At 39.4% G+C, this 25,708-nt stretch overlaps 1 protein-coding gene across 1 annotated transcript; it reads right to left on the bottom strand.

Moving 5' to 3' along the window:
* Window positions 1-244: 244 nt before the first annotated feature.
* stk17a (serine/threonine kinase 17a) lies at window positions 245-25,156 on the bottom strand. The gene is made up of 7 exons (XM_027005928.2): window positions 24,608-25,156; window positions 14,188-14,400; window positions 2,573-2,717; window positions 2,013-2,139; window positions 1,856-1,904; window positions 1,505-1,684; window positions 245-1,314 (listed from the first exon to the last, which is right to left on the bottom strand). Exons 1-7 carry the CDS (start codon window positions 24,781-24,783, stop codon window positions 975-977), a joined length of 1,230 nt encoding a protein of 409 aa, XP_026861729.2. The 5' UTR covers window positions 24,784-25,156; the 3' UTR covers window positions 245-974.
* Window positions 25,157-25,708: the final 552 nt, after the last annotated feature.

Genomic DNA, 25,708 nt, shown 5'->3' with positions numbered 1-25,708 from the left:
AATAATTATTATATTTTATTTTAACAGTTTACCACGTTTTTCCTTTGCAGATAATTGAGGTACACATCAATTACTCTTCTTCAGAGCTTCTCGTCTAGTCCCAGAGTTCGTGCGATTATCACCAGTCTCACGGTGAGTTCATTCAGACTCACTACAGCATGGCTTACAGCTTCCACACTCACTCTTGCAATTGCAATCTTACTGCAGTTATTTTTCCACCATTCCCAAATAAAGACCATTGAGCTCAGAAAGTAACTTTTATTAACAATATCATGACAGTCACATTCAAACATGTCATTCAAAAGATGTATGCTGACCAATCAATTTACAGACAACTAATGGGCATTAAAAAAACAAAACAAAAAACCTCAATATACATTGTGTAAAGGGGGAAAATGTTATAGGTAGGAGATTATTACCAGAGGAATGACCCAACAAAAACACTTCAGTCTTGAACAGAATACATACAATAGCATTTAAAAAAAAGTATAGGCATAATTCTTAAAAATTTGTTTCATTTACATATTATTCCATCAGCCCTACATCAGCCTCCTCCTGAAAAAAAACAACAACAACAACAACATTCACACAGATAGCAAGGAAACAGAACAATTAATTGAAGGAAAAAGAATATAAGATTTAGTTCATGGCCCACATTGTCAGATTTTCAAGCATAGCACCCCAAATAATAATAATAATAATAATAATAATAATTATGTACCAGCGCAAGACTTAGTCTTTAGTAACAAGCATGTAGAGGTAAAGCAGCACAAATATTACAGAATGGGTGGGTGAGGGAGACAAGACAAATAAAAACCTCAAAACAAGTTCAAGGTTAAGATAAAAAAAATGAGGTGAATACAAAAGATGACAAAATCAACAGAAAATAAACAACAAAAACAAAAACAAAAACAAAAAAAACTTGGAAGTGCGGTCTTAGTTGGAGCTTAGCGGCTGGGTGGCCAATGTGCGATTCAGTAGATGAATTCTCCTGGCACCTCCTGGAGGGCTGGGAAGGACTCTTCGAATTTGAAGCGCTTTGAGATGGCCTTCTGTTCTGGGGTCAAGCCCTCCTTTTCTGAGGACTGCCGGCACTGGCCCAGAGTGTAGGCAGACATGACGAGGAGCTCCTCCGTCACTCTGCCTTCCTCCTCCTCTTCCTCCTCCTCAGTGTGCTGGGAGGAAATCCCTGTGCTGACTGGCTCAGGGATGGAGGTGATGACACTCTTCAGCTTCACAGTCTCCTTTGCAGCGTTTTGCTCATGTGTTTGGAGCCATGGGTGGTTCAGGCACTCCTCAGCAGTGGCACGGTTCCTGTGCAAACAAAATGGAGTCTGCTTTGAATACACATTCTAATGCACCGTTGACATTTATCCAGCCAAGGCTATAGCACCAAGAGCAATAACACCATTTCAGCCTAGCCTTTTAAACATAGCCATGCTCATATTGTATTGATCTGGCTAGCCATGAGAGATGGGTTCATCTGCATGATCATTCTTCATACTTGGGGTCCTTGATGAGCAGAGACTTGATGAAGTGGACAGCAGCTTTGTCGAGTCGCTGTAGCTCTTCCTCTGCATAGCTAACATTAATCTGGGAGATGTTCAGGAAGGTTTCTTGCTTATCCTCCCCCAGGAATGGAGAGATGCCCGTCAACATCACATAGGCAAGGACACCAATACTCCTACCACAGAGAGAAAAATGAAAACACCAGGTGTAAGCACCTGTCACATTATCACGCCCAGTCAACGCTTTTATTGAAAAGGTTACCAAGCAACTTATGGAATGTGGTAGTTTACATACTGACTTTTCATTAATAGCATAATTCTGTGCCTGCTTGGTAGAGAAGACTCACCACATGTCAGTGGCTGTGCTTATTGGCTCATAATTCAGAACTTCTGGGGCTGGACAAAACAGAAAAGAATAGATTTTTCCTTCCATTTCTCCCATTTGACATGTTTGTTTCATTTATCACAATTGTGTTGAATGTTGTGTTGAACAGCATGACCTACCTACATACTCTGGTGTGCCCATGATCTCTCTGATTTCTTGGCTATTGCACATCATCCTTGACAGGCCAAAGTCCACTATCTTAATGTCCCCAAGAGGGTTGTCACTGGTCAGGAGAATGTTCTGCGGCTAGAGAGGTTTTCAAAAAGGACTTATCAACAGGACAAGTCTCTAGGGAGACTGATGGAAACTGCATGCAAAATTAAAATGGGCAACAGGGTATTTGCTACTAGAGTCTTTGTTATAGTTTGTCCCTGCATTATGATGCCATTGAATACTTGCATAATACTTTTAGTTTGTTGATTCTATTTGAATATAACAACCTTTTTATGTAGCACCTTTAGCAAACAGCTGCATTTTCAACAATTGACCACTAGGTGGACCCCTGCATCAAAGTTTAATCGCAGTCACGTTTTTAAAAGTTCCAACACAATTTTAAAACCTATAATCACAGCATTTCCATTGTAGCATTTCCTAATGCATAATTAAATCAACCACAACACTACAAATAAATCAGTGGTAATCTAGTGTTCTGGTCATTCACCTAACAAATGCCCATTACCTTGAGGTCCAAATGAACCACATTCTTGCTGTGAAGGAAAGCAACGCCCTCCAGGATCTGTCTCATCAGCCGCTTCACATCCTCGTCTTTAAAGGCCTCGTCCCTCTCTGCCACACACTGGTTAAAGATCTCCCCACCGGCAGCACTGTACACACACACACACACACACACACACACACACACACACACACACTTTTTTTACATTGGTACATAAGCATTCGTCTTACCTTCACATTCTAAATGTAAAATAAAGCATTTGTTTTTCCAGTACTTTTTTTGAGTTTGGACTTAGACTTCAGTTTATAGCTAACTCTAGCTTTATATAGTCAGATTAGTTATATTTCACTTTCGTCTTGAGACGAGAGATGCATTTATTGGCTCAGGGTCACCTGGTAGTTTCTCCTTCGAAGGTATGCAAGCTGCTCAGTGATATACCCTTGAAATATTACCATAGAAAAGTAAACAAGCCTTATGATAATCTGTTCTCTGTCACATGTCCTGCACCCTGCTTCATCATGGGTGTCTGAGCTTGCCCGGGAGAGCATGGATAACCTCAGACACATGGCTGAATTTGGTGAAGTCTATCTATAGCCCTACACACTGCTTTCTTTTGGTGTGTATTAGTTATTGGCTATCTTGGGAATAGATAGATTGAAGAATAATCATACTACAGTTCAGCACAGATGCAGATAGAATGAGACAGACAGAGACATTTGTTTGTGAAATCCAAATGGTCAAAAATTAAATGTCATTCCTATGTGACTCATATGGTTCTGTTCTTTTATGAAGCAAACTCGTATGTTTATAGGATTGCACATACACCTGAAAGGACTGCACACGTATTTTCCTCTTATGTTGCCTGTAATCCAATTCCACCAGCTTCTCTCTATGACCCTGACCCAGTCGATGGCTGTGACAGCAACATGTTATCACAGCATGTGCAATTAGCACACTGAACCTTGACATAAATGGCCATTTCTCCATAATAAATTATAGTTTATAATAAATTATAGTGTATAGTATATAATTATGTAAAGCAACCAGAGCAGTCTTCAGTTCCTCCAGATGCATCTGCACTTTGATCAATGAGTGGAAAACGGATTCTAGGGCAAGGAGCTACACTCCCACACAAGATTTATTAGTTAGCTATTTGGGCCAATTTCACAAAGTCATGAGTTTGTCCCAAAATTTGTATTTAGAGCTGAGATGGTGATGAATCAAAATCTTTAAATGTAAATTCTTTCAAATAAACTAATACGTTTGGCTGAGCACAGTATGGCTTTGTTGTTTAATGCATAATGCTAAAACTAGAGGTATTTTACAAATGGAACCCATTTAATATTTTTAAAAAATTTGGTTAGTAACTGACAATTCCGTATGTTCAGCAAGCTTATTCTTGTGACATCACTGTTTGAAAAAAATTACTCCTGGCTTGTCAGTAGTATTGACTCCTGATTGGAGCCTTCAAACCAAGTAGAAATGTCAATATTAGCTAATGAAGTAAAAACAGTGTTTTAGGAGAATAAGCATGGAGTGTGAGTAACTGGAATCCTTTATGTGTCCTTGCAGTTTGACAGAGTTAAACTTACTAAAAGAGCTTAAATTCATATCCTAGTCTCATGAACATAAATTCAGGTCAAAACAGTTGACTGTGAGAGGAGTAAAACAGGCGCAGTCTTAAAATAGATTAATTTCAAACACGAGTCAGAGTTGCCTTAACTTTTATATGAAGAACTGAAATGTACTCTAGTATTTATCAAACAACAGAAAAGCAGCCCTGCTACGGCCCTCCCTAGAAGACAGACGGCTGGCAGGGAAAAGCCATTAGCACTGGGGCAGCTGTTGATCGTGATGTGTTTCAGTGCTGGCCGCTCTCTCTCTCTGCTCTCTAAAGATGCAGAAAAGGCAAAGGCTCCAGTGGAAGGCCACAGTAATTATAGCTGAGAATGCCAAACCTTAAGCCTCTCAGCACCAGACTGAAAGGCAGCGAACCCTGGGGTCCAAGAACTATCTAGCAAGTAGTGCAAGCTTTATTGTTATATAGAATAAAGTTCCAGCAACTGTTACATTAAATATCAAATTGAAGCAGACTTGGAGGAGCCCTTCAACAAGTTTAAAACAAGTATGTTAAGTTTGGTGAGAATGAACCAAGTTGTGTCATATTTTTCTGGTTTGGTGAAAATGTACATGAATCAACATGACTTACGACATGTGCGACATATAAACAAATGTTAATGAAAAATGTGTCAATCATAATGGGTTTTGCATGGACACCATTTATGCTCCTCTTTTCAAAACAAAACAAGTGAGTTAGTTTTGCATCAATGGCCATTGTAACGCACCCCAGAGGCTGATTCACACCAAACTTCGCAAGCCTCTAGGGAATGTAATGCCATTACCATGTGCCATATTTGGACAGGATCTGATTATCCTTACTACAATTTTAAGCAATTCAGTGTTGAGAAGATCCACCCACAATTATTTGTCATGTAGCATCTACACTGTTTTAAAAATTTGACATTTTTTAATAATGATTTACTTTAACATTGAGACTAATTTTGTGGTAATTCATTGAAACACCTAGTTTGAAAAATAGTTTTAAATAATTGGAAACTGCAAAACATCTAAAGGTTTAGAAAAAACACTTCAAGAGGCAAAGTCATCTGGCTCATACAGTTGCATCTGATCGCAAGACTGCATCTGATCCCAAGGATGTTTCAAGTAGAATGACAGACCAGTATAAGTGTTTGAAAGTGTTTGAGTAACACCCCCCAGTGGGCAATTCACATGAAATTTGAACATATGCAATTTGTCTTAAGAGTGCATGCTTCAACGTACCATTCAAGCTTTGTGTGGATTGGACAACTGAAAGTCAAATGTTTGCTGAATGCTGGTTGACCAAAGGTGCCCATCATTTCGTGGATATAGTTTGTGCAAGATTTGCATATATAAGATGTCTACCACAATCTCAATTTGGGACCATTTCTTGGCTATTAATAGTGCCATTGAGAGATACAGGTGCATCAAAATTATTTCCTTTCCTCAGACAGGTGGGGTGCCCACCTGGGACGTTTGGTGTCATTCCATGAAAGCATTAATGAATTGGAGCCATATATGCACAGTACTGACAACTGAAGCTTCACCCCCTGTATTGGCATCTAGAAACTATGTACAGTCATGGCCAAAGGTTTTGAGACTAGCACAGATTTTGGTTTTCACAAAGTTTACTGCTTCATTTTTGGTATGGTAACATTTGCATTAACTATAGATTGTGAAGAGTGATCAGATGAATTGCAATTAATTTCAAAGTCACTCCTTAATCACAAAAATAACTGCAATCCAGCCACTGCATTTCAGCCCTGCCACAAAATGGCTTGCTAACACCATTCAGTGATTTTGTTAGCTCAGGATGTGTGTTAACGAGGACAAGGCATCTGATCACGCTGTCATGCTGATTAGAAGAGCAGACCGGTTGCTTTTAAAGGGTGGTGCTTGAAATTTACTTTTGTTAACCATGGTTACAGCCAAGGAAACATGCGCAGTCATTTCACTGCATCAAAAGGGCTTCACAGGCAAGGAAATTACTGCTTGCAAGATAGCACATAAATCAACCATTTATAGATTCATCAAGAACTTTAAGGAGAGAGGTTCAATTGCAGTGAAGAAGCCTTCAGGGCACCCATGAAATTCAAGTTAGCACAAGGACTGCCTCCTAAAGACGATGCAGCTACGCGATCGGGTCGCCACCAGTGCAGAACTTACTCAGGAATGGCAGAAGGCAGGTGAGTGCATCTGCATGCACAGTGAGGCAAAGGCTTTTGGATCAACTGTAAGCACTGATTAGGCAAGAATGGGTTGTGGGTATTCAAAATTTTGCCCAGAAGCTGATATCTAGCACTTCAAGGCGAATTGCAGAAGTCATAAAAAAGAAGGGTCAACACTGTAAATATTAAGGTTTTGCTTAAACTGTATGTTTCAATAAAAAACTTTTACTTTCTTACATATTCAGGTTTGAGGTTTATTAATCTTTTGGATTGACCAAGAGCACTGCAGTTGTTCCATAATAAAATGAATCCTCAAAAATAATACAGGCCTAATAATTGTGCATACAGTGTAGGCCATCACCAAAGAGCATGACCAATACTAATCTGAGGGCACATTCTATACATGAATGTACATGCACTCACAATATAAGGGCTGTTTTTGTGGAAAAAAATGTCTTACAAAGAGGGCCAAGCTTTTACCAGCTAACTGATTACTAGAATCTGCTGTTCACTGTTAAATGACTACAGAATATTCAGCCTTTCAGACCAATTAATTATGTAGGGTTCATACAACTCCTAGATATGGACATTTTGCTGGGAGTAAACCAGCTAGAAATTGTTGAGATGATTATAATAAACTCCATTGCTGAGCTATAGGCAGCAACAATCTTATCAATGAAGAATGACAAAACATTTGGTTAAATTTAGGAAAGATATGCAAAGTCAAAAGTTTCAATATTAACATTTTGTTTGTGGTAAAGGAAAATATAATTACCAAACACTATAGGGAAGGTAATTATGTTGCAAAATGTGTAGGAACTTGAAAAATAAACTCTCTACTTGTATTTCTAATACGAGATGCAATCTATAATTTCTTCTTACATTTTTGACTTGGGAACTTGAATGTGCATGTTAGAATATTTTCTGTGAATGAAAATTCTCAACTTTGAAATTTGTGCACTAGTACTGCTTCAATTCAACTATTTAGCATTAAGCAGCTAGAATTGCTTCATGCTTGATCTGGTTACCAGTGCTCAGGTTCTCAGGTTTTTTCTCCCCTTTTTGTTGTACAAATATCAGCGTCTTTGATTAGTCATCAATTACATCTCATCCCCACTGCCCTGCCACTGTTCTGATCTCTCAGTGAAGCAGTACAAGTGCACAAATCAGTTTTGCAACAAGTCTAGTAAGAGAATGTTGAATAAATGTTGTGCCGTCATGCTTCTGAGGCTGCAAGCTCGAATTTGTGGTTATAGAGCCAAAAATGTGTGTACAAATAGTTGTACTTATCTAAATATTCATGCACACATTTATGACTTTTGCTATTTGATGACATTTAAAAATAAAAGATGAGAATATTTTCTGCATTCAGATTTTATTCTACAAGCTACAGTAAACATATATTACTAAAATATTGAGCTCTAAAGAATTGCCAGTATGTCCTCTGTGGGAATATATATATCACATGGGTACAACCATCATAGTGTACCACATCCTGACACAGCAACGTAAATGGAAGAGCCTGTGGGTTGGGCAACTGTGCAGGGCTGGGCTAAATGCAGCTGTAGCTGGGCAAAACCTTGCAGTTTGTCAGTGTGGCTCATATTCGGGTATTCCCCACCCAGGCAAAAAACTCCTGGACTCTACACCCACTGCATTCTTCTGGGCAAGGCCAGCAGTCTCCATAAAGGCTCGAATATCACCTATAGACTACAGTTGTTCTGCTGCCTCACTGTGTAGGAAGAAACAGCTGAAACAAAACGCTTAGGCACTGTGCCTGCAGTTTATGAACTATGTACCTCCATCATGAGTATGCGGCTTTAGACAGCACCATCTGCAAAATGCAGAACATTAATGAAATAGAGGCAGATGATGGTGTTTCCACCAACTTGAGCAGATTTTGCTTTTATAAATCTGAATCTTACCACGGTTTAGCTAGTACGACTAGGGCATTGTGACTCTGGATTCTCTGCATTTCTGCCTCCCTTTCTGTGTGTGTGTGAGTATCTGCCTGTATGAACAGTGTATTTACCTTTTACATTTCCCATACTGAAGAAATTGACTGCTCATGGATAAACTTTAAAATGACCTTATAAAGCATTTTTGTTTTGCTTAGCATATATTTTCTGTAACAGAATTAATGCTCTGGATAGGTTGAGATACAATATCCATTATTCCATGTATTCCCAAATCAGTGGCAGAGGCTTGAGAGAAAAACTAACTGTTTTTATCCACTCATATTTCTTATTAAGAAATAAAAAGTCCAAACCAGCTACCTCATTTCACTATGAACTAAAACTTAATGACTGACCTATAGTGTATAACACTGAATATTCACTCACCACCCACTTTATTAGAAACACAGATTTATTAGAAACACGCTATATCCACACAAACACACTTCAATTAGCAATACTCCCAAACTAAATAGGTATATATGCAAGTATATAAACACTTCTCTAAAGGGGACTGGTAACACTACTAAGGATCAAAGCACTGTCTACACTTTAAAGATGTAGCTGTACACCAAGATTCCATACTAAAATAAGTGTTGCGTGGCTTGAATACAAGAAAGCATTTGACTTAATGCCACACACCTGGCTATTGAATGCCTAGCTCTGTATCAAGTCACTAAGACCATAAGGGGCTTCATCCAGAACTCAGTGGAACACCAGACGACAACTCTAGAAAAAACAGCTCAAGAACAATTGCACAGGTGACCATAAAATGTGGTATATACCAAAAGAGGATGCACTGTCCCACTACTGGTCAGCATAGGTTTGAATCTTCTCAGCCAGAACATCAATAAGAGTGGGTGAGGATACAGACACATAAGCAGATGCCTCCTGTTCATGGATGGCATCAAGACAGAAAGTGACAAACAGGACATAGGAATGTCATTCAGGCTGGAGTGTTGCCGGCTGATGGTAAAAAGAGGAAAAGTGATCAGGACAAAGGGAACTGAACTTCCACAAGGCTGTATAACAGACCTGGCCGACAGCTACAAATACCTGGATTCTCCAGTAACATGAACCATGAGGCAAATACGAGAAGGATAGCAACATCCATGTCCCTCCATAGGGTAAGGCTGGTCCTCAAGTCAATTGAATGGGTACAATAAAATCAAAGCCATAAACACACATATCCTGCCAGACATAACACACCCAGCAGCCATTATAAGATGGCCAAGAGAAGAGCTGGAAGCAACCAAATTCAAGACCTTAAAAACACCACAGATAGCAGAAGTAACTGACATAAAATCTAATCAGTGATTGGAAAAAGCGTAACTAAAAGGTTAGCTCAGAGTCATTTATCATGGCAACATAGGATCAAGCACTAGGTCAGTTGAAGCAGGGAGACAAGATTCAAGATGCAGACAGTACAAAGGCACCTCCGAGGCAATCCAGCACCTATTAGCAGGGTGCAAGATGCTGGTAGGAGATGCACTGAGAGACACAGACACAATCAAGTAGTAGGGATCACATAAAGGTTTGCTGTGTTAGTCTTGTAAATGTTTAACTTCATGTTGCGTTTTTACATTTCACTTTGTCCAACTCCATGTGGACAGGCAAACACAGGCATCTCAATTGTTAGGTGATTTTTTTGTATATATACACAGTATGCAAGGTTGACTGGTTGGTGTTTTTTTATAACATTTTTTTTTTTAGATGTTGCACATCTAGAACATAATACAATTTATAGATATGCAAGACACCTATTGTTATCCATAATCACTGTATAAGTCTTACATCCACTATGTTTTATTGTTGTATGCTTTTATATTGTACATTTGTGTTGTATGTCTTCAGTTCACACACATACTCCTTGCTGCATCCTCTTTATTTTTCTTGTTGCCATCAAATGGGGACTGTAATAGCAATGATGAACTAACCAGACATCATGACAAGAAGAGAAGATGCAGAAAACAGCAGTGATAACGTGGCAGTCCCAAGTGATAGAAACATTCAAAAAAAGGAATATGAGAAAGTGGAAAAAATACTAGAGACTGAAAGAATAAACAGAGACAATATGGAAGGTTAACACCAAAGTTGTGACAGCTGTGCCCACTGTCTGTAACGGTCCAGTCAATCCAAGTACAGCAGATCACAATCCCAGGAGCATCAAAAATACTGCACTACACCCTCAAACTCTCACCCCAATCAAATGACCTCTATATGAAGTAGTGAGTGTAAGTATAAGGTACATGCTTATAATATGTGGATGGTTACTGCAATTTATAGTACACAATCACACAAATGGCACAAAACGCACTATATTTCACCAGAACAATGACACAATGACACACACACACACACACACACACACACACACACACACACACACACACACAAAGTTCTTAATGAAAAATATTCTAAATTCACTAGTCACAGGGGCTGCTAGTACACAAGTGGAGCATATGGCCGAGAGGTACCGGAAATGAGCACATTGAAGAAGGGCTATCCCCCCGGCTCTAAGGATTAAAGCTCTCACTTGCTCCCCTTCCATTTTGCCTCCCTTGGCTGCTCTCCTCTCTCTCTCCAGGCTGCTGGTCACGGTCTGGACATTCATGTGCTCCTGCAGAGCCCATTGACATTATGAACTCCCAGCTGGAGCCCTTGGTGCAATGAAGGCATGTTCCTAAGCCCAGCCTGATGAAGCCCCCCTCCCCACCCTGCAGCCAGCCATCCACTGTTTACTATGAATAGCCTTCTATCATTGAGGTCTGACCCTTATCCAAAGCCACCTCCCATCCTTCCTCTCTACTCCCCTAAATCACACACTGCCCCAAAATATTCAACTTAGAGGAGGAAGGAGTTGACAACCAGCTTTTTTTTTTTTACATTCTCATTAGCTCTTATTATTCAATCTTCATGGAAATAAAGGGCACTTCATTCTACCTTCTTGAACAAAACCAAGATAAAAAGCAAACAAAACAGGCTTCTGCCAACAAATGTCCATTTTACGATCTAGGGTTTTAAAACCAGGAAACAGCCAAAGAACAGCAATATAAGGACATAAGATTATATACGAATTCAAGGAACAAGCAAAGCATATGACCAATGAAAGAAATATAATCACACACACACACACACACACACACACACACACACACACACACACACACACACACACACACACACACAAAATTTGGTCCTAATGGTACAACTGAGCGATTACCACAACTTTCTGATTTTCTGATTTACCCTAAATGGCTCCACTTCATTATGAGAAGTTGAGGTTGGGCTGCCCTTGGCCTTGCCTTAAAATTCTAATCTAGTGAGCTAATCACTTATCCTCTTAATGTCTCCCAAGGATCAGTCTAAAGCACTGTACTTACTGTATTGTCAGATGGCTTCACAATGATGACTTAGTTGCTTAACTTGGATTCCTGAAGAGCAGGGCTAAAACAGAACATCATCCAAAAAAAAAAAAAAAAAAAGTGTGGTAGTTACTTGTATTTCTGGTATTTAAGGTGTTCTAGCTTGTCTTTAAAGATTAGAACCAAGTATTAAATAGAACGTTAATGTACTGATTTGGATTAAAGCAAAGTTGCATCTTTATCGTATGCTAAAAGTACAGTACGTACAGTTCCTCAAAGAACTGTGTCTTACAGCTAAACCACTCAGCTAAGCAACTCCATTCATAGACAGTCTTAGTTGATTTGAGCCGGCTTAACGACACCAGTCCAACATGGTGATTACAGATCCACCCACTTCATTTGTCAGCAATTTCAGTGTAGGTTTAACTTACTTTCTCAGTGTACTCCACCTCTAGGTTAGTTAAACAAAAGGCAGTAAAGTGTTTTCATGTTTAGTTGCATAGGTGCAAGCCTGAATGCTGCTGGACCTGTGTGTTCATGCTTAAGACAGTGCTGAAGGTGCCTCCTGATGGCGGGGCTCAACCTGAACACAGCACGTTACCTGCAGTGAGGCCCTTTCTGACTCAGACCCCATAGCTGAGCCCAATTAAACATAAATGTAATGGCTAAAAAAGAGAATGAGTGATTGAACAGCTGGCAGATAGAGGGCAGGCTGCATGTATTACAGGCAGAAGCAAAAAGCACATTCATTAAAAAGGTTTCACATCATATTAAAAGAGGAATAGCATCTGTGTCCCCACAGATTTTCACAAACACACACTTTACAATAAGCTCTCCCATTCATGCACACACACCCACACCCCAATGAGTGGATGACAACTGAGTACTTTCAGCAAATCTTAAAAGTATACTGCTAATCCCAGATTTTGCCTTTTCCTGCTATATTCTAAAAATCTATAGTGCCAGTACAGTCGGCCATATAAAAGGTACCCTAAATAAATTCCAGTTAAAATATTTCAGTGAGCGGTTCTCATCAGAAAGTCAGCTGCAGCTGAGGAACGTTTGTGAGGGTGGGCAGGCAGACTATGGCCTTGAACTTGAGCCAACCAAGTGCATGCCATTTACTAGTGGGTGAGAGGAAATGAGTGACCCAGCTCTGAGACAGAGGAGCTGAAAGAGGAATGCTACCCAGCTCTCCTAGTCTTGCAGTAGAACAGGTGCCAGGGGGATCACAGATGGTACTGCAAACACATCAGAGGCCTCTATGGACACATACAACAGACACGGAGCTTGCTCTGCAGTAAACACAAGCAAGCTATGCAAACACCTTCCCTTTCGTTTAGACATGTACATTGCTCATTTATGATCTTGCATTTCATTTTATCCTCTTTTCTCTCACACTCACCATTATATTAAATTACACACACACACACACACACACACACACACACACACACACACACACACACACACACACACACACACACACACACACACACACACACACACACACACACACACACACAATAAATAAATGATTTAAAAGACCAAAGTAAAATCCTGAACTACATTTTGAGTTGAATTGTGTAGTGGTATGAACATAACAGATTTGATGCCAGAAAACTGTCACCCACTTTATACAAAAAGAAAAAAAAGTCTGCAAATGTATTGTGCTTTCCATGATACAAAGAAGCTAAGAAATCAGACCAGCTGGGTTGGAAGCTCATTACTACACAGTTCTATGATAAAATCTTCAAATATTCCTGCTGTAAAAATCATGGGCAAGGGAAATTCTAATGATACAAGAGCTGCACCACAAAGTGAGCAGTGTGGGAATTGGTTCCTGTTTCTAGAGCCTGGAGATGCATTGTCCTTCAGCTCAGAGTGTTTGTGACTATGAGGGAACCCAGTATGCCAGTCAGTTCCAGATCACATTATCTGAGTGAGTCCACCACTGCCCCTCTCTCAAGCTATGAAGAGGGAGCGTTTATCCCAGGGTGTGTGTGGGACGAACAGAGGGTATGCTGTGTGTTCCTGGAATATCTCAGTTCACTGAGGCTTACCCGTGCATTGCCCTGGGCTTTACAGAAGGACTCTTTCACATTTTACTCTCTCTTCTCCATTTCTTTTTCGCCTTCTTTTCAGCTCCATCTTCTCAGTCATGTGATTCAATGTCTCTGATTCTCTACACCCATCTTGCCCTCTGATTCTAGATGATTCTCTCACTTTATTGCCTTCATAACTACATACAAATTATACATATTTAAAGCCTTCAGTATTTATCCAACAGTAGATGAGGTCCTGCTTTTCAAAAATGTATTAAATTTAGGTCACTGCACAACTTGCATTTATCATCATATGATGATGTGGCATTCGTTCAGTGCTGAAATGTGTATTGACATAGCTATGCCTGGAAACAGTGAATCAACAGTGAATTCGCCTCTGCTGAATCAAAAGCAACCAAAGCAAACACAGTCTGAATTCAGAGGTTAAGTCGTACCAGCCATCTGTGTGTGTGTGTGTGTACTCACAACTCCAGCACGAGCACCATCTCGCTGGGCAGCTCGTAGACATCATGGAGACTGACCACTCGTTGGCAGGACGCAGCCAGCTCTAGCACGGCTATCTCATGAATGATCTCTGTTCGACAGTCCTGTCCCTTCCTCCTCTTCCTCATGAACTTGGCAGCATACTCAAGCCCGGTGCTCCTCTTCACACACTTCTTCACCACTGCAAACTTCCCCCTGAGAGGGAGGGAAGGAGGGAGACAGGGCCAGGTGAGAATAAAGAGTGAATGTCTTGATATAGATGACCAAAAGATGGTTACTGCATTTAGCTGACGCTTTTATCCAAAGCGACTTACAAATTATGACTGAGTACAACTTGAGCAATTGAGGGTTAAGGGCCTTGCTCAGGGGCCCAACAGTAGCAACTTGGCAGTGGTGGGGCTTGAACCAGCAACCATCCGATGACAAGTCAACTACCATAACCACTGAGCTACACACTGCACTGCAAAAGTGTGCTATACAATACTATATAGCAGCTATACAATACTACTATACAATAAGTGAAATTAAATGAGACAAAACTGCAGGAACTGCAGGGTTGAAGGTATTGAGAACTACTAGAGATAGTCCTGATCCGATATCACATACCAGAATGGGGCCAATGCTTTGCAGTGCTTTGCAGCTGTGCAATGCAAGTAATAACAACCAGTTAGTTTTATCAGGCTACATGATAACAGCTGGGCTTTGTTTGAGCAGTTTATACACCACTGTAGAGTATAACTGTAGCGTTTTCTTTCCATTAATGACTAAAAGCTGTTATGTTCAAATGCAAATATCCATGCGCACACACACACACACCCCTCCTCCCCTCAACCCCATGCTACAGACATTCACACTCAGCAGTCGTCACTCGATGCTGCACTTTCAGAGCATGCCTTATGCTCATCCTCAGACACATATGACGAGGGCCATGATAGCGCTTCTCATTCCATGTTAGCAATGGAAGGTGTTTGAATGGGCTGGCATAACATCTACACCTGGGTGTACTGGATACATTCCTGCAAGCCCCATCACCAGCCTCACACTGTGAGAACTCAGCTGGTCTCTCCATTTCATCTTAAAGGAAAAGCAGAAATAGCTGATCCAGTTGACTGAAGGCTCTGTTGTATATATTAATATATTAATCATGTTCTAGGAACAAGAGGAAATTTAGCTTATTAATATTTGTGGGATGGATAATGAGACTTCCACTGTCCAGTGTAATTATGTCCTAGGCAGGAGTGGATGCTCAGTTTAAGGTGGAGACTTCTTATATTTCCATGGAGACAGCAAGCAACACTGTACAAGTAAATCTTATATCTTATAAAACTTGCTAAGTACTGGGAATACAGGCAATGGCTGAATAAATAAACAAATGAACAAACGTACATTTGTATTTGATTTTCAATATTTTATGACTTAAATGTACTGATTTTATAGAGTACAAATTATATAGTGTACAGATAGGTTCGTCTCAAAATACAAATTTTATTTCAAAACAAAAGACTGTAAAGTACCATGACCTAGTGTTCTCAGCATCAGTCCTTAAAAAAATAGTACTGGTGCATTCCCCAAAACAATTAATTAATTAAACTATAGTACAGAGCACAGCACAGCACAGCACAGCATAGTGCCTTATCTTGATGCATACTGGTAATCTATCTGCTTAACTCCTTGCAGAACTGGATAAAAAAAAAAAAAAAAATGGTGCTGCAAGAAAGCATCCAAGCTGCAGTGGCTGCAGACGGTGTGCATGTCCCTGTCAGGCACTGGAGTGAGCTTCAGGCACCACAGGAAGCTCTCCCATGTTCAGGCACCACAGGAAGCTCCCCTTCATGTTCAGCCCAATTCTGTCCAGCTCACAATAGATTTACTACATACAGCTGGTGCTGACTTCTTTTTGCGGAAAAAGAAAAGAAAAAAGGAAAAAAAACACTTTTTAAAACTTTGTCAAAGGTGAAAACAAGGGGAAATGTATGTGCAGAACCTAAATTTACATGTGCAGTGTTAAGATGAACACATGGTTTCTACAAGGAAGGTAAAAATGTTCGTTAAATGGGATTTTAAAGTGTTACATATATTAAGAAATGTAAAGAAATCACACATTTTATCTTTTAGCCAAATAAATAGGTTAGCTGGATAAAGCTGTTGACCACTGCCTTAAACTCTACTCGTGTATGTATATATTTCTGCCTTGTTTTGAGAGGTATTGCTGAATGTCACAAACCTCAAATTCTTCAAATATCTGATTTTAGTCAATCTTTATTCTATTAGTGTCAACTTCACCACCCCTAGCTCCAGTTGTGTGCATGTCCCCTGAAGCTACCCGGCAGCAGACATCAACACTGGCTAATAATAGTTAGCATTGAGAACCAAGTGCAAGCAGACCACTCCCTAATCACTCTGATTGAGGCTAAGAGACTTAATGGAACCTTCTGCCTCTTTGAAAACATAATAGGCTTTCATTGTCCTTGACTGCAGCACTGCACTATACCTTAATTCCTACAGCGGTGTGCTAATCTGGACCCTGCTGCTCGAGACTACTTCTTAAAAGCAAGAATGCCCAGCATGCATGTAGAAAAGGAGCATCTCTGTACATAAAACCTGTGAGAAGTCCACAGCTGTCCACTCAAGGCATGGCAACCGGTATGCAGACCTCTTTGGTCACACAGCGAGAATAATTTTGATCTGAGGTGGAATGTTACAAATAGCTTGATTTTATGGTCAGCATTAGCAACAGAGCTATGCAATGCATGAACAATGTGGCAATTATGAAGCAGCCACTTGTAGCAGAACTGGGCTTAACCAACAGAATAAAGACTATCAAAGATGTGATTTTAAATAACATGCAATGATATGAGGGAGATATTTAACCAGCTATGACTCACCTATCATCATGAGACACTCTAAATTAAAAGTGTGGTTAACCAGTCTTGAGGGACTGCAGGCAAAAGGTTCAAGAGTGCTGGAAAGGCAGGCTGAGATTCTGCGCCTAAGACTTTAAAAAGGGCCTGCAGCATCACATAGACAACACCCTGAAAGAGATGGCTTGTGTGTGTGCAGCATCAGAATGTGTGCTGTGGAGCTGGATGGGTCACATTTAGAGCAGAGGCTCTAGGCCAAGATGTCCAAAAGCATTACAAAAAGGCGCTATTAAAAAACAAGCATTTAATGTGACATTCATATGAACATTTTATTATCCCTGTGCTATGATGCTTTAGGAAACTTATATGTGTCTATTTACCCCAGCTTTATAGCAGTGAACAGGCCAAAAGCATTTTCCTTTTGCAGTTAGAAAGTAAACTCTGGAATATTTGCTTGGGAACTGTGCTGCTTTAGCACTTGGCTCGGGTTCTGTCTAATAACCTAAAGACAGGTTTCTTTCCTCTCACAACTCTTTAAGGATGCCATGCTGTTCCGTGCTCTCCACTGAAGTGGCACACATCGTCAGCAGAGCATTTAATATAGAATAGGGCAACTGGCCAAGGACCAGATTTGTTAGCTTGCCCAGAACTGAGACTCCATTTCACCTCATTAATGAAAATTCCAAGGAGAGCATCATCTGATGTTCTTTAAAGTCAAAATGCAATACACAGCGAATATGAATATTATTAGCAATATAAAGAATTAATTCTTATTTAAGATGTCATAAAATACAGCAATAACTTGTTGAAGGAACTCATTTGCCAACTCCTAATACCTTTCAGCTATGCACTGTTTGGACAGAAGACTTCTGACAGCTTTCAAACTTAGAAGAGCACTGACCTCTACCCTCAAGTAAAGGTGGTCACAGGGTGACAGCTAGTCTCAGAGTGAACTTTAAGGATGCTGACAGATGGATTCCTTAAGCTAGAGGCCAAACAAGAAGTCTTTGACAGGGATGTGTTAGAGACATGATGTCAGGAAGTAGACATTCTGACACCATCCAGCTGAAGGACACACTTCATTTACACGTTCTGGAGAAAATCACTCAAAGAGAAGTGGCACATAACATCCACAAATGTACAGCTACAGTACATGTGACAGAGCGATCCAGGCCATGTATCTCAACTAAGAATTTTAGAGATTTAATGGCGTCGTCTACTTCAAAATATCATGAAAATAAATAAATAAATAAATAAATTCACTGTGAACTTGTAAATCCCTGTAATCTAATCTTAAAGACATGGTACTCAAGGCGCTCAACAATAAAGGAGACATGTTCTGATGATCTGACCAGGGGCAAATCTACACCCTTCACATACACTGTACTTGAGTAAAGCAAGTAGCGGTTAGAGGAAAAAAACATGTCAAAATGAAAATGTATTTATTACACTGTACACCAACACGTTCTTTCATTACATTTTACAATTTTATCTGCACTGTTACAGACATTCACTTGCCTCTAAAAGGGTGAAAAGCAAAAATCTCTTCCATATTCAAACAAAAGAAAGAGAGTGGGTACTTCTTTCATTGATGGATGAGTGAACTCGCACTTTACCCAAATCGTAATTCAGTGAGCTTGCGCATACTGTGTCCACATCCAGCAATATGCTGCTTTTTATACTTGCACTAAGAAACAGCTTAAGTAAAGAAGCAAGTGTAAATACACTGACAGAAGTTAAAGGACCTCATTTGAGGAACAAAAAACAAAAGGTATGTCTAACGTCCATTTCACTGTAAAGGTAAAATGCTCTTAGACTGAAACCATAGGCCTGTTTACTCAGTGGCTATGACACAGAGAAGTAATGAACTCCGACATGTGACCTCAGCACAGAGTGATACGTTCCTATTCACATGGTCTACAGGCACACATTTTTTGAATACTTACGAAGAAGGCATTACCTCATTTATGTCGCTGGGTACACAGTTGTTCAGCCTGTCTCTTTTTGATACATGGTGGTAATACACAAAAAGGACAAATTGCTTATTTCAAGGGTAAACTTCATTACCTCCAAATCTCAAGTCAACTTCAGTAAATTGAATGACAGGAATGACAGAATGAGAAATTGCTCGCAATCATGCAAAAAATCAGTTGTGCAAATCTCCAAAAGCAGTTAGAAAGTCTTGTTAATAATAATAATAATAATAATAATAATAATAATAAGATCCTGTGCAGAGTCAACAAAGTCAAACGTGACATTTCTCTGTGTATCTTGTTTTCTGTGAGGTCAATTGTAAGCAGGAAGTTGAGCAGACATAATTGGACTTCCTCAGCAATAGAGAGGAAGTTTAAGCAGTGCAGTCTCAGCCACCCAATGTTGGGCACCATAACTTCTTTCTGATACTTGGGGAGGAGGGAGCTCACCAGGCAGTCCTCCATAATAAACTGGGCTTTCACACGGCTGCCCCTTCACCCTCCGGCTGTTACCATGGTGCGCCGCAGATGTTGCCATCGGGGCCCAAGACCCAAACAAAGTGAGAAGTGGTGCAATGATGTCATGGTATCCTTCTCAGCTGTCAAGCCCGAGACAGAGACCCTTTCTACAAGAATGAGGGTGCAAGGATGGGGTTCCGAAACGTGACGGGAAGCAGGGGAAAGAAAGGGGGCCTGTGGTGAAAGTAAAAAGGGACCCACGCCGCACACATCCGACAAGCTCTCAAGCTCAATCTGGACTAGTCCAGAGATTTCGCAGGGAGGGTGAGACATTTTCAGCTGATGACATGCCACTTCAGACCATGACCAGACTAGGAGGAGTACAGGCAGTAAACAAAGCCCTCCAAAATAACTCTGGAGTGTCTGTACTTTAATTAATGTTGACAGAAATTCTTCTTTTATGAACAGCCCTTGATGGGTCAGATCTTTGGAATGCTCTGTGAGAAATTGGTCTCAACAAAGAAGCTAGGAAGATGCTTAAAGTTTTTCCACCAGCACACTATATTCCTGCAAAAAGATGAATATAATTTCAAAATTTCAAAAGGTTTAAATGCCTGCAAAACTGTAACATTGGACTGAAAACATAGGACATACTATTATGTCTAAGAATCAAGAAAATTTATAAAGTTCTAATTAGCACACAGTGGTACTTATCCAATGACTAGAACTATGAAACACTGCAATAGTCACAGTCTTGACAAATAACTTGCATCAGGAGTTCTGCAAGGATATTTGGATTGGGTACCAAATGCCATTTGGTTCTGTGTTCCCTGTGCAAAGGATAAAGCTGTACATTAGGGATTGCAACTAATAACAGGCAAAATTGACTAAAATTGACGACCAAAGTAGTTGCCAACTGATTTATTTGTCGATTAGTTGGTGGCTTGTATACACTAAAGTTTAGCTTACTGGAGTGAACAATAGTGCAATGGCAATACCTTCAAAACCAAAAACCTCCAAGTGTGGCATGTCAGTCTTAACTTGAGCAAAAAGGTTGTGAACTGCAACATTTGTAAAACTTGTTTGGCATGGGAGACCATCAGTTATGCGGGAGCATCTTGAAGAGGAAGCATATCAGCTCTCTGAATGATCAATACTTGTCTCAGTGAATTAGTTAGTTAGCTAGAACATAAGAGAGAGCGACACAGGAATAGGGATAGCAGTAACTCAATCAGTGGGTATTGGGTCAAACCAAAAAAAATAAATTCCTGAAACAGAAATAAACTTTACATTATTCCCATAGGAACTGTAATAAAATGCCTGTGAGGGCATTAACTCCAATGAGTTTAATCCAAAGCATTCTCAGCTTCTGTACTGGCAAAAGTTTTTTTTTCTTTGTATGTTAGATAAAAGTATTGCCCTAAATTTACATTCTTAAACCTTGCATAGTTGTCATGGCAATGTGTACGTACAGTTGGAAAATGTGTTGCTGCTGAATGCACAAAATTACTTCTTTTTTTGATAAATTATGTATGCACAATGTGGGTAGCATTCGAGCAAATTTAAAATTTACTGATTTGTTTGCTCATATTCGAACTTGACTTTTGGGGAAAAAAAAGCGTGACAGCTCTTAATAAAATCATACCTTTATTTACTGTGAAACTGGACTTTGAAGTGTGTTCTAAAGGAATGTTCCCCTTCTATGTGCATTTATATATGGAAATAGCATTCTAGAATCAAGAATTCACATTTCTGTGCTCGCCTTGTTCATTTCTTTAAAATTTAGATGGATGGTTTGATCTAATTAAGTGAAACTGCGTTAATTTATTAGATTTTATTCCTGCTACATTACTTACCATGGCTTTAAGTACAGACAGGAAAAAAACTTTGGATTAGGTTACTTTTGTATCAGGAAGAAAACTACAAAGCACACACATGTATATTTAAACGAAGTATTATCTTTATTGAATTGACTTATTTAGCACATGCCTATAACAACCTCTAGCTATATTTAAAATCTGATGATACAAAGAAGATTTAAAATAAGACGAATTGATTAACTGTGCAACCAATGATCCGAATAGTTGATTAGTCACTAGAATATTCGATAGATTTCAACCACTGAAATAGTTTTTAGTTTCAGCCCTACTGTAAATCATACAACATCACAGCACTCCCGACATTAAAGTCTCCAACAGTAAAGTAAAACTTAGCTATCTGAAACCTTCTCCCTTTCCTTACATAAGAGGATAGAAAAAAGGATTTTTGAACAGACAAGTTTGTGTTTACATTGGTAAGCAAGGCCATATTTTTAGACGTGTGAATCAATTTAAGCTAGTAAATCACTTCTTAGGCAATGCAAATGAGTTTAATAATTGGAGAGATAGGACAAAGCTCATGTGGAACACTGGAAAATAAGCACAGATATTTCACTGGTAAACTCAGTCAGGTTTTTTTGACTGCATCTTAGATTCTAAGTACTGCTAATGGATTCAAATGACAGGCTGCAATTTACTGCCATGTGACCAGCAGCGTAAGAACTTTGGAACGTTAGACATGGCTGGATAAGGGCTCACCAAAATGTTTGCACACAAAATTATACATCTCAATTTACAAAGAATTCTTATCTCAGATCAGATTAGACCAAGTCTATTCTGTGACTTGGAGAATGTGGTCCTAGTTCCCACACTCATTATGCAAAGGTGTTTTTGAGTTAACAGTAGTGCACAACAGTAGTGCACTGGACCTGATCCGACGAGACTGGGTGTTCCCTAAGCAGTGGAATGCAGTCTGGCAGCCCTGCAATTATCCATATTTGAGCATCTAGAAACCACGCAGCTTCTCTCATTTCATCTCCCGCTTTGTGTACAGTGGGATTCATCATGGCAGAGCAGAATTTTTCCACCAGTGCACAGGCAGAGGCCAATGGCTAAATAAAAATAGTTAATACCTCATTAATAATTTATTCCCAAATGTTTTAAGACAAACTAATTCCCATATCTGAAAGTCACTGTGTAATTATATCCTATTCTTTTAATGCAGTTCTGTTCTTTTAAATGTTTTTTAAGGTTTTGGTAGTAATACCCTTGACCTAAAGGCTAAAGTCACCATGAAGCCTAACCAGGTCTGACAAATTACATTTTTCAGAATACCATAAACCTGCTTGAGGTGAGCCTGAACATGGGCAAAATATACATTAGAATTCTTATTAACTTTGCACATTACTGATCCTTTATAGTATGGTTGAAAAGATGTGAATTAGTCCAATCCTTTGAGCAAGCCACGAACCTAGACAGTTTATCCATTCTTACATATCCCTCCAGGAATAAGCTTACAAAATTATTAAACAATGCCAACAAGATTATTAAACCACATTACAAGAATTATAGTCCATAATTTAAGACTATATTTGTTGTAGGCTACATCACAACTGCTAGTCTAAACCGACATGATATAAATTAAACTGAACTGTTCAGTGATGTGTGGGAGTTAAAAAGATTTAGAATTAAACAATATAGCCTATATTACAAGGAGACTTGCAGCAGCAATTATTGTTAATGTAACATATGCTTGTCTGAAAAACAAATGCTTAAATGAATCACTTTCCAGCTGTGGCTTTGTCTGTATAACATGACCCCTGTTGTGAAGAACATATTGCTAGAAATACAAATTAATACAGTAATGGACATACTTATTTATGATGACTGATATTTTCTCTTTTACCTGCTATGGTTAAGGAAAGAGATTTAATTCTCATGACCCACTAAAAGCTGTTAGATTGTTCTCATGAGTAGGCCTACATTCTTCATGATATAAAAATGACTAACTATAATGCTTCTGTGAAATAAGAGCCATCCCCATTTCTTTAGAAGGTACTGAAATCCCAATCTGAAACATTCAACCGTGCATGGCCAACCAAGCAAACAAAACCAGGGGAGCCAATAAATACACTTGGTTCATGACCTGTTTCAAGTACTCAAGTTTACCTTTGGGGAAACTGGACTGCAAGATTGGCAAACCTGGAGGCCGTAGCATATCAATGTCAAGAAAGTTTCCTCAAGCGTTGCCCTTTCTCCTGCCTTACTCATCTCAGTAACAGTGTTCTAGCTCACTAACAAAATCCAGTTGGTTACATCTTTAAACCTTTATCCACTGGTGTGTGTACAGCCAGCTAATGGATCCAATAACTATAATTTATTTGTTTGTGGAGATGCTTCAGTATGTAGGCCTAAAGATACAAATTTGCATCGAAAGCCTTTATGCATCATCTTCAAATGTTTGTCTCTGAATCTCAGATACATGTGGATTCTGCCTATTTTGCACTCAAAGCTCCTTAGGCAAAAAAAAAAAGACCCACCAACAATTACACAGACAACTGGACTTCACCTGTTTGTAAACATAACAGATAAGGTGACCCATTTAGGTTATCAGTCTTAAAATATTGATTTGCCAATACAAGTAGCTCAGACGCCTCAAGAATTCAGATAGTTTCAATATAGAGTCAGCTGAGGTAGCAGAGGTGTAAATTTAGGCAAAAGTTAGGAAAATGTTTTTAGCTTTCTATAGCCTACTACATAAACTGATAAACTGTTACTGACTTGTTGTTGTTGCAACTTTTTTAATCTGGTTCTACAAAAAGCAGTATATTAAAAATGACTTGAGAAGCTGAACTGTATTCTCTGGTATGAAATTTCATCCCTCCCTACATGAGCAAAGAACAGCTGCTTTGGTAGAAAACCGAAGTACTAACTTAACAATACTGACTCAAATCATATCTTGGATTGATCACCCTGTCTGGAAGACAAAAAGTTTGTAATCGGACAATAACAGCCTACACACATTTTGATAAATGCCTAAAGAATCGAGTCAAAGTTACATTTAAAAACAGCTCTGCAACAGATAGCAAAGAAGAGCCTGGCATGACTATAGAGCTGGAGGACTTGCAAAATCAAACATCAGAAGGTGCGATGATTATGAAATGCAAACTCATGAATACCGAATGCACAAAAGCGTCCAAGGCAACTCTGACAAGACAACACAGACAGAGGGTTATACCACACACGGTGCAAAGCTGCTTTACCCGTGTTAGTTAGCTAATTATTTGCATACCTGCCCAGTTCTTTTCCCGGTATGAGATCGTAGTGCTCAGTGAATGACTCGGTCTTGATGATGCTTTTGATCTCGCAGAGTAAACCGGAGCGGTTCCGATTGGATTCAGCAGTTTGACCGTGGCACCATGTTCGGTTCCGTGCCTCGGAGGTCCGAGCCGGACATTCGGGAATCATAACGGTAGCTTAGTTTGGACAACTCAATGCACGGCTTGTTTAACAAAGATGTGCTGTCGAAACCTACTTTTCAACTAGCCAGACAGCCAACAAGATTTAGAGAGCTTTAATTATATTTGTAAAACTAGCTGGAAAGTTCTCCCACGGTACCTTGCTAGCTAGGTTAGCCAACTAGCTACTACTAATGGTAACGTAAATGGCTATACTGGAAATACAAGACAGCCTTAGGGTTAGCTAGAACAATAGTCGTCGAGTTTTTCGACTTAACGAGCAATTAATTATTAAAATGCCACTTTATGAAAATCGAAAACTGAAACTTTCATCTTTGTTTGAAGTTTTTCGTAGCTTGCTAGCCTGAAACAATCTGATGGGTTCGTCTGGGAACTCTGGTTTTTCTAAGCCAGCAAACTCGCTTTGATTTCGGTCGCTGTGGTAACAGCTTTGATTGACAAGTCGATCATCCAAGTAGGGCGGCGCTTTTTGTAATGGGGTTTCCCTGCAGGCACTGTGCCAAGATTTAAAATTTAAATTATTTGAAATACCTTTAAAGAGTTAACCTTTAACATACACATACATATAATTTAATGGTGAGTTTGGATATTTTAATGTATGTGAAAATTAAAACGATGCCCACTGACATATATGATTTTAAGTATTATAAATATTTTAAATGTCATTCAGTAACAGCAACCTTATATCGCAAGCGTCTTGCAATTAAACCCCCTGCTGGTAAGATACGTAACGACGAGATATATCTACTTATCCTGCTGCTAAGTAACATTTTTGATCTGCTGGAAAACATGCATTATAAATTCATATTTATTGACATTTAGTGCACATAAACGCATAAGAGGAGTAGAATGTTACATCAAAGAAATGAAAAGTCTCTAAAATGCTTTCAATACAGGACAGAAAAGGGGAAAAA

Source organism: Electrophorus electricus, chromosome 10, assembly GCF_013358815.1.
Source record: "Electrophorus electricus isolate fEleEle1 chromosome 10, fEleEle1.pri, whole genome shotgun sequence".
NCBI lineage: Eukaryota > Metazoa > Chordata > Actinopteri > Gymnotiformes > Gymnotidae > Electrophorus > Electrophorus electricus.
Note: the sequence above shows the minus strand (reverse complement) of the source record. Positions and strands in the feature narration are given on the sequence as shown.

What these genes read in the sequence shown, in the direction of transcription:
- stk17a (XM_027005928.2), bottom strand. Translation starts at nt 24,783, where the DNA reads ATGATTCCCGAATGTCCGGCTCGGACCTCCGAGGCACGGAACCGAACA. An exon ending in CCGGGAAAAGAACTGGGCAG is followed by an intron (nt 14,401 to 24,607) that starts GTATGCAAATAA and finishes CCTCCCTCTCAG; the next exon opens with GGGGAAGTTTGCAGTGGTGA. An exon ending in GGGCACACCAGAGTATGTAG is followed by an intron (nt 1,905 to 2,012) that starts GTAGGTCATGCT and finishes TGTTTTGTCCAG; the next exon opens with CCCCAGAAGTTCTGAATTAT.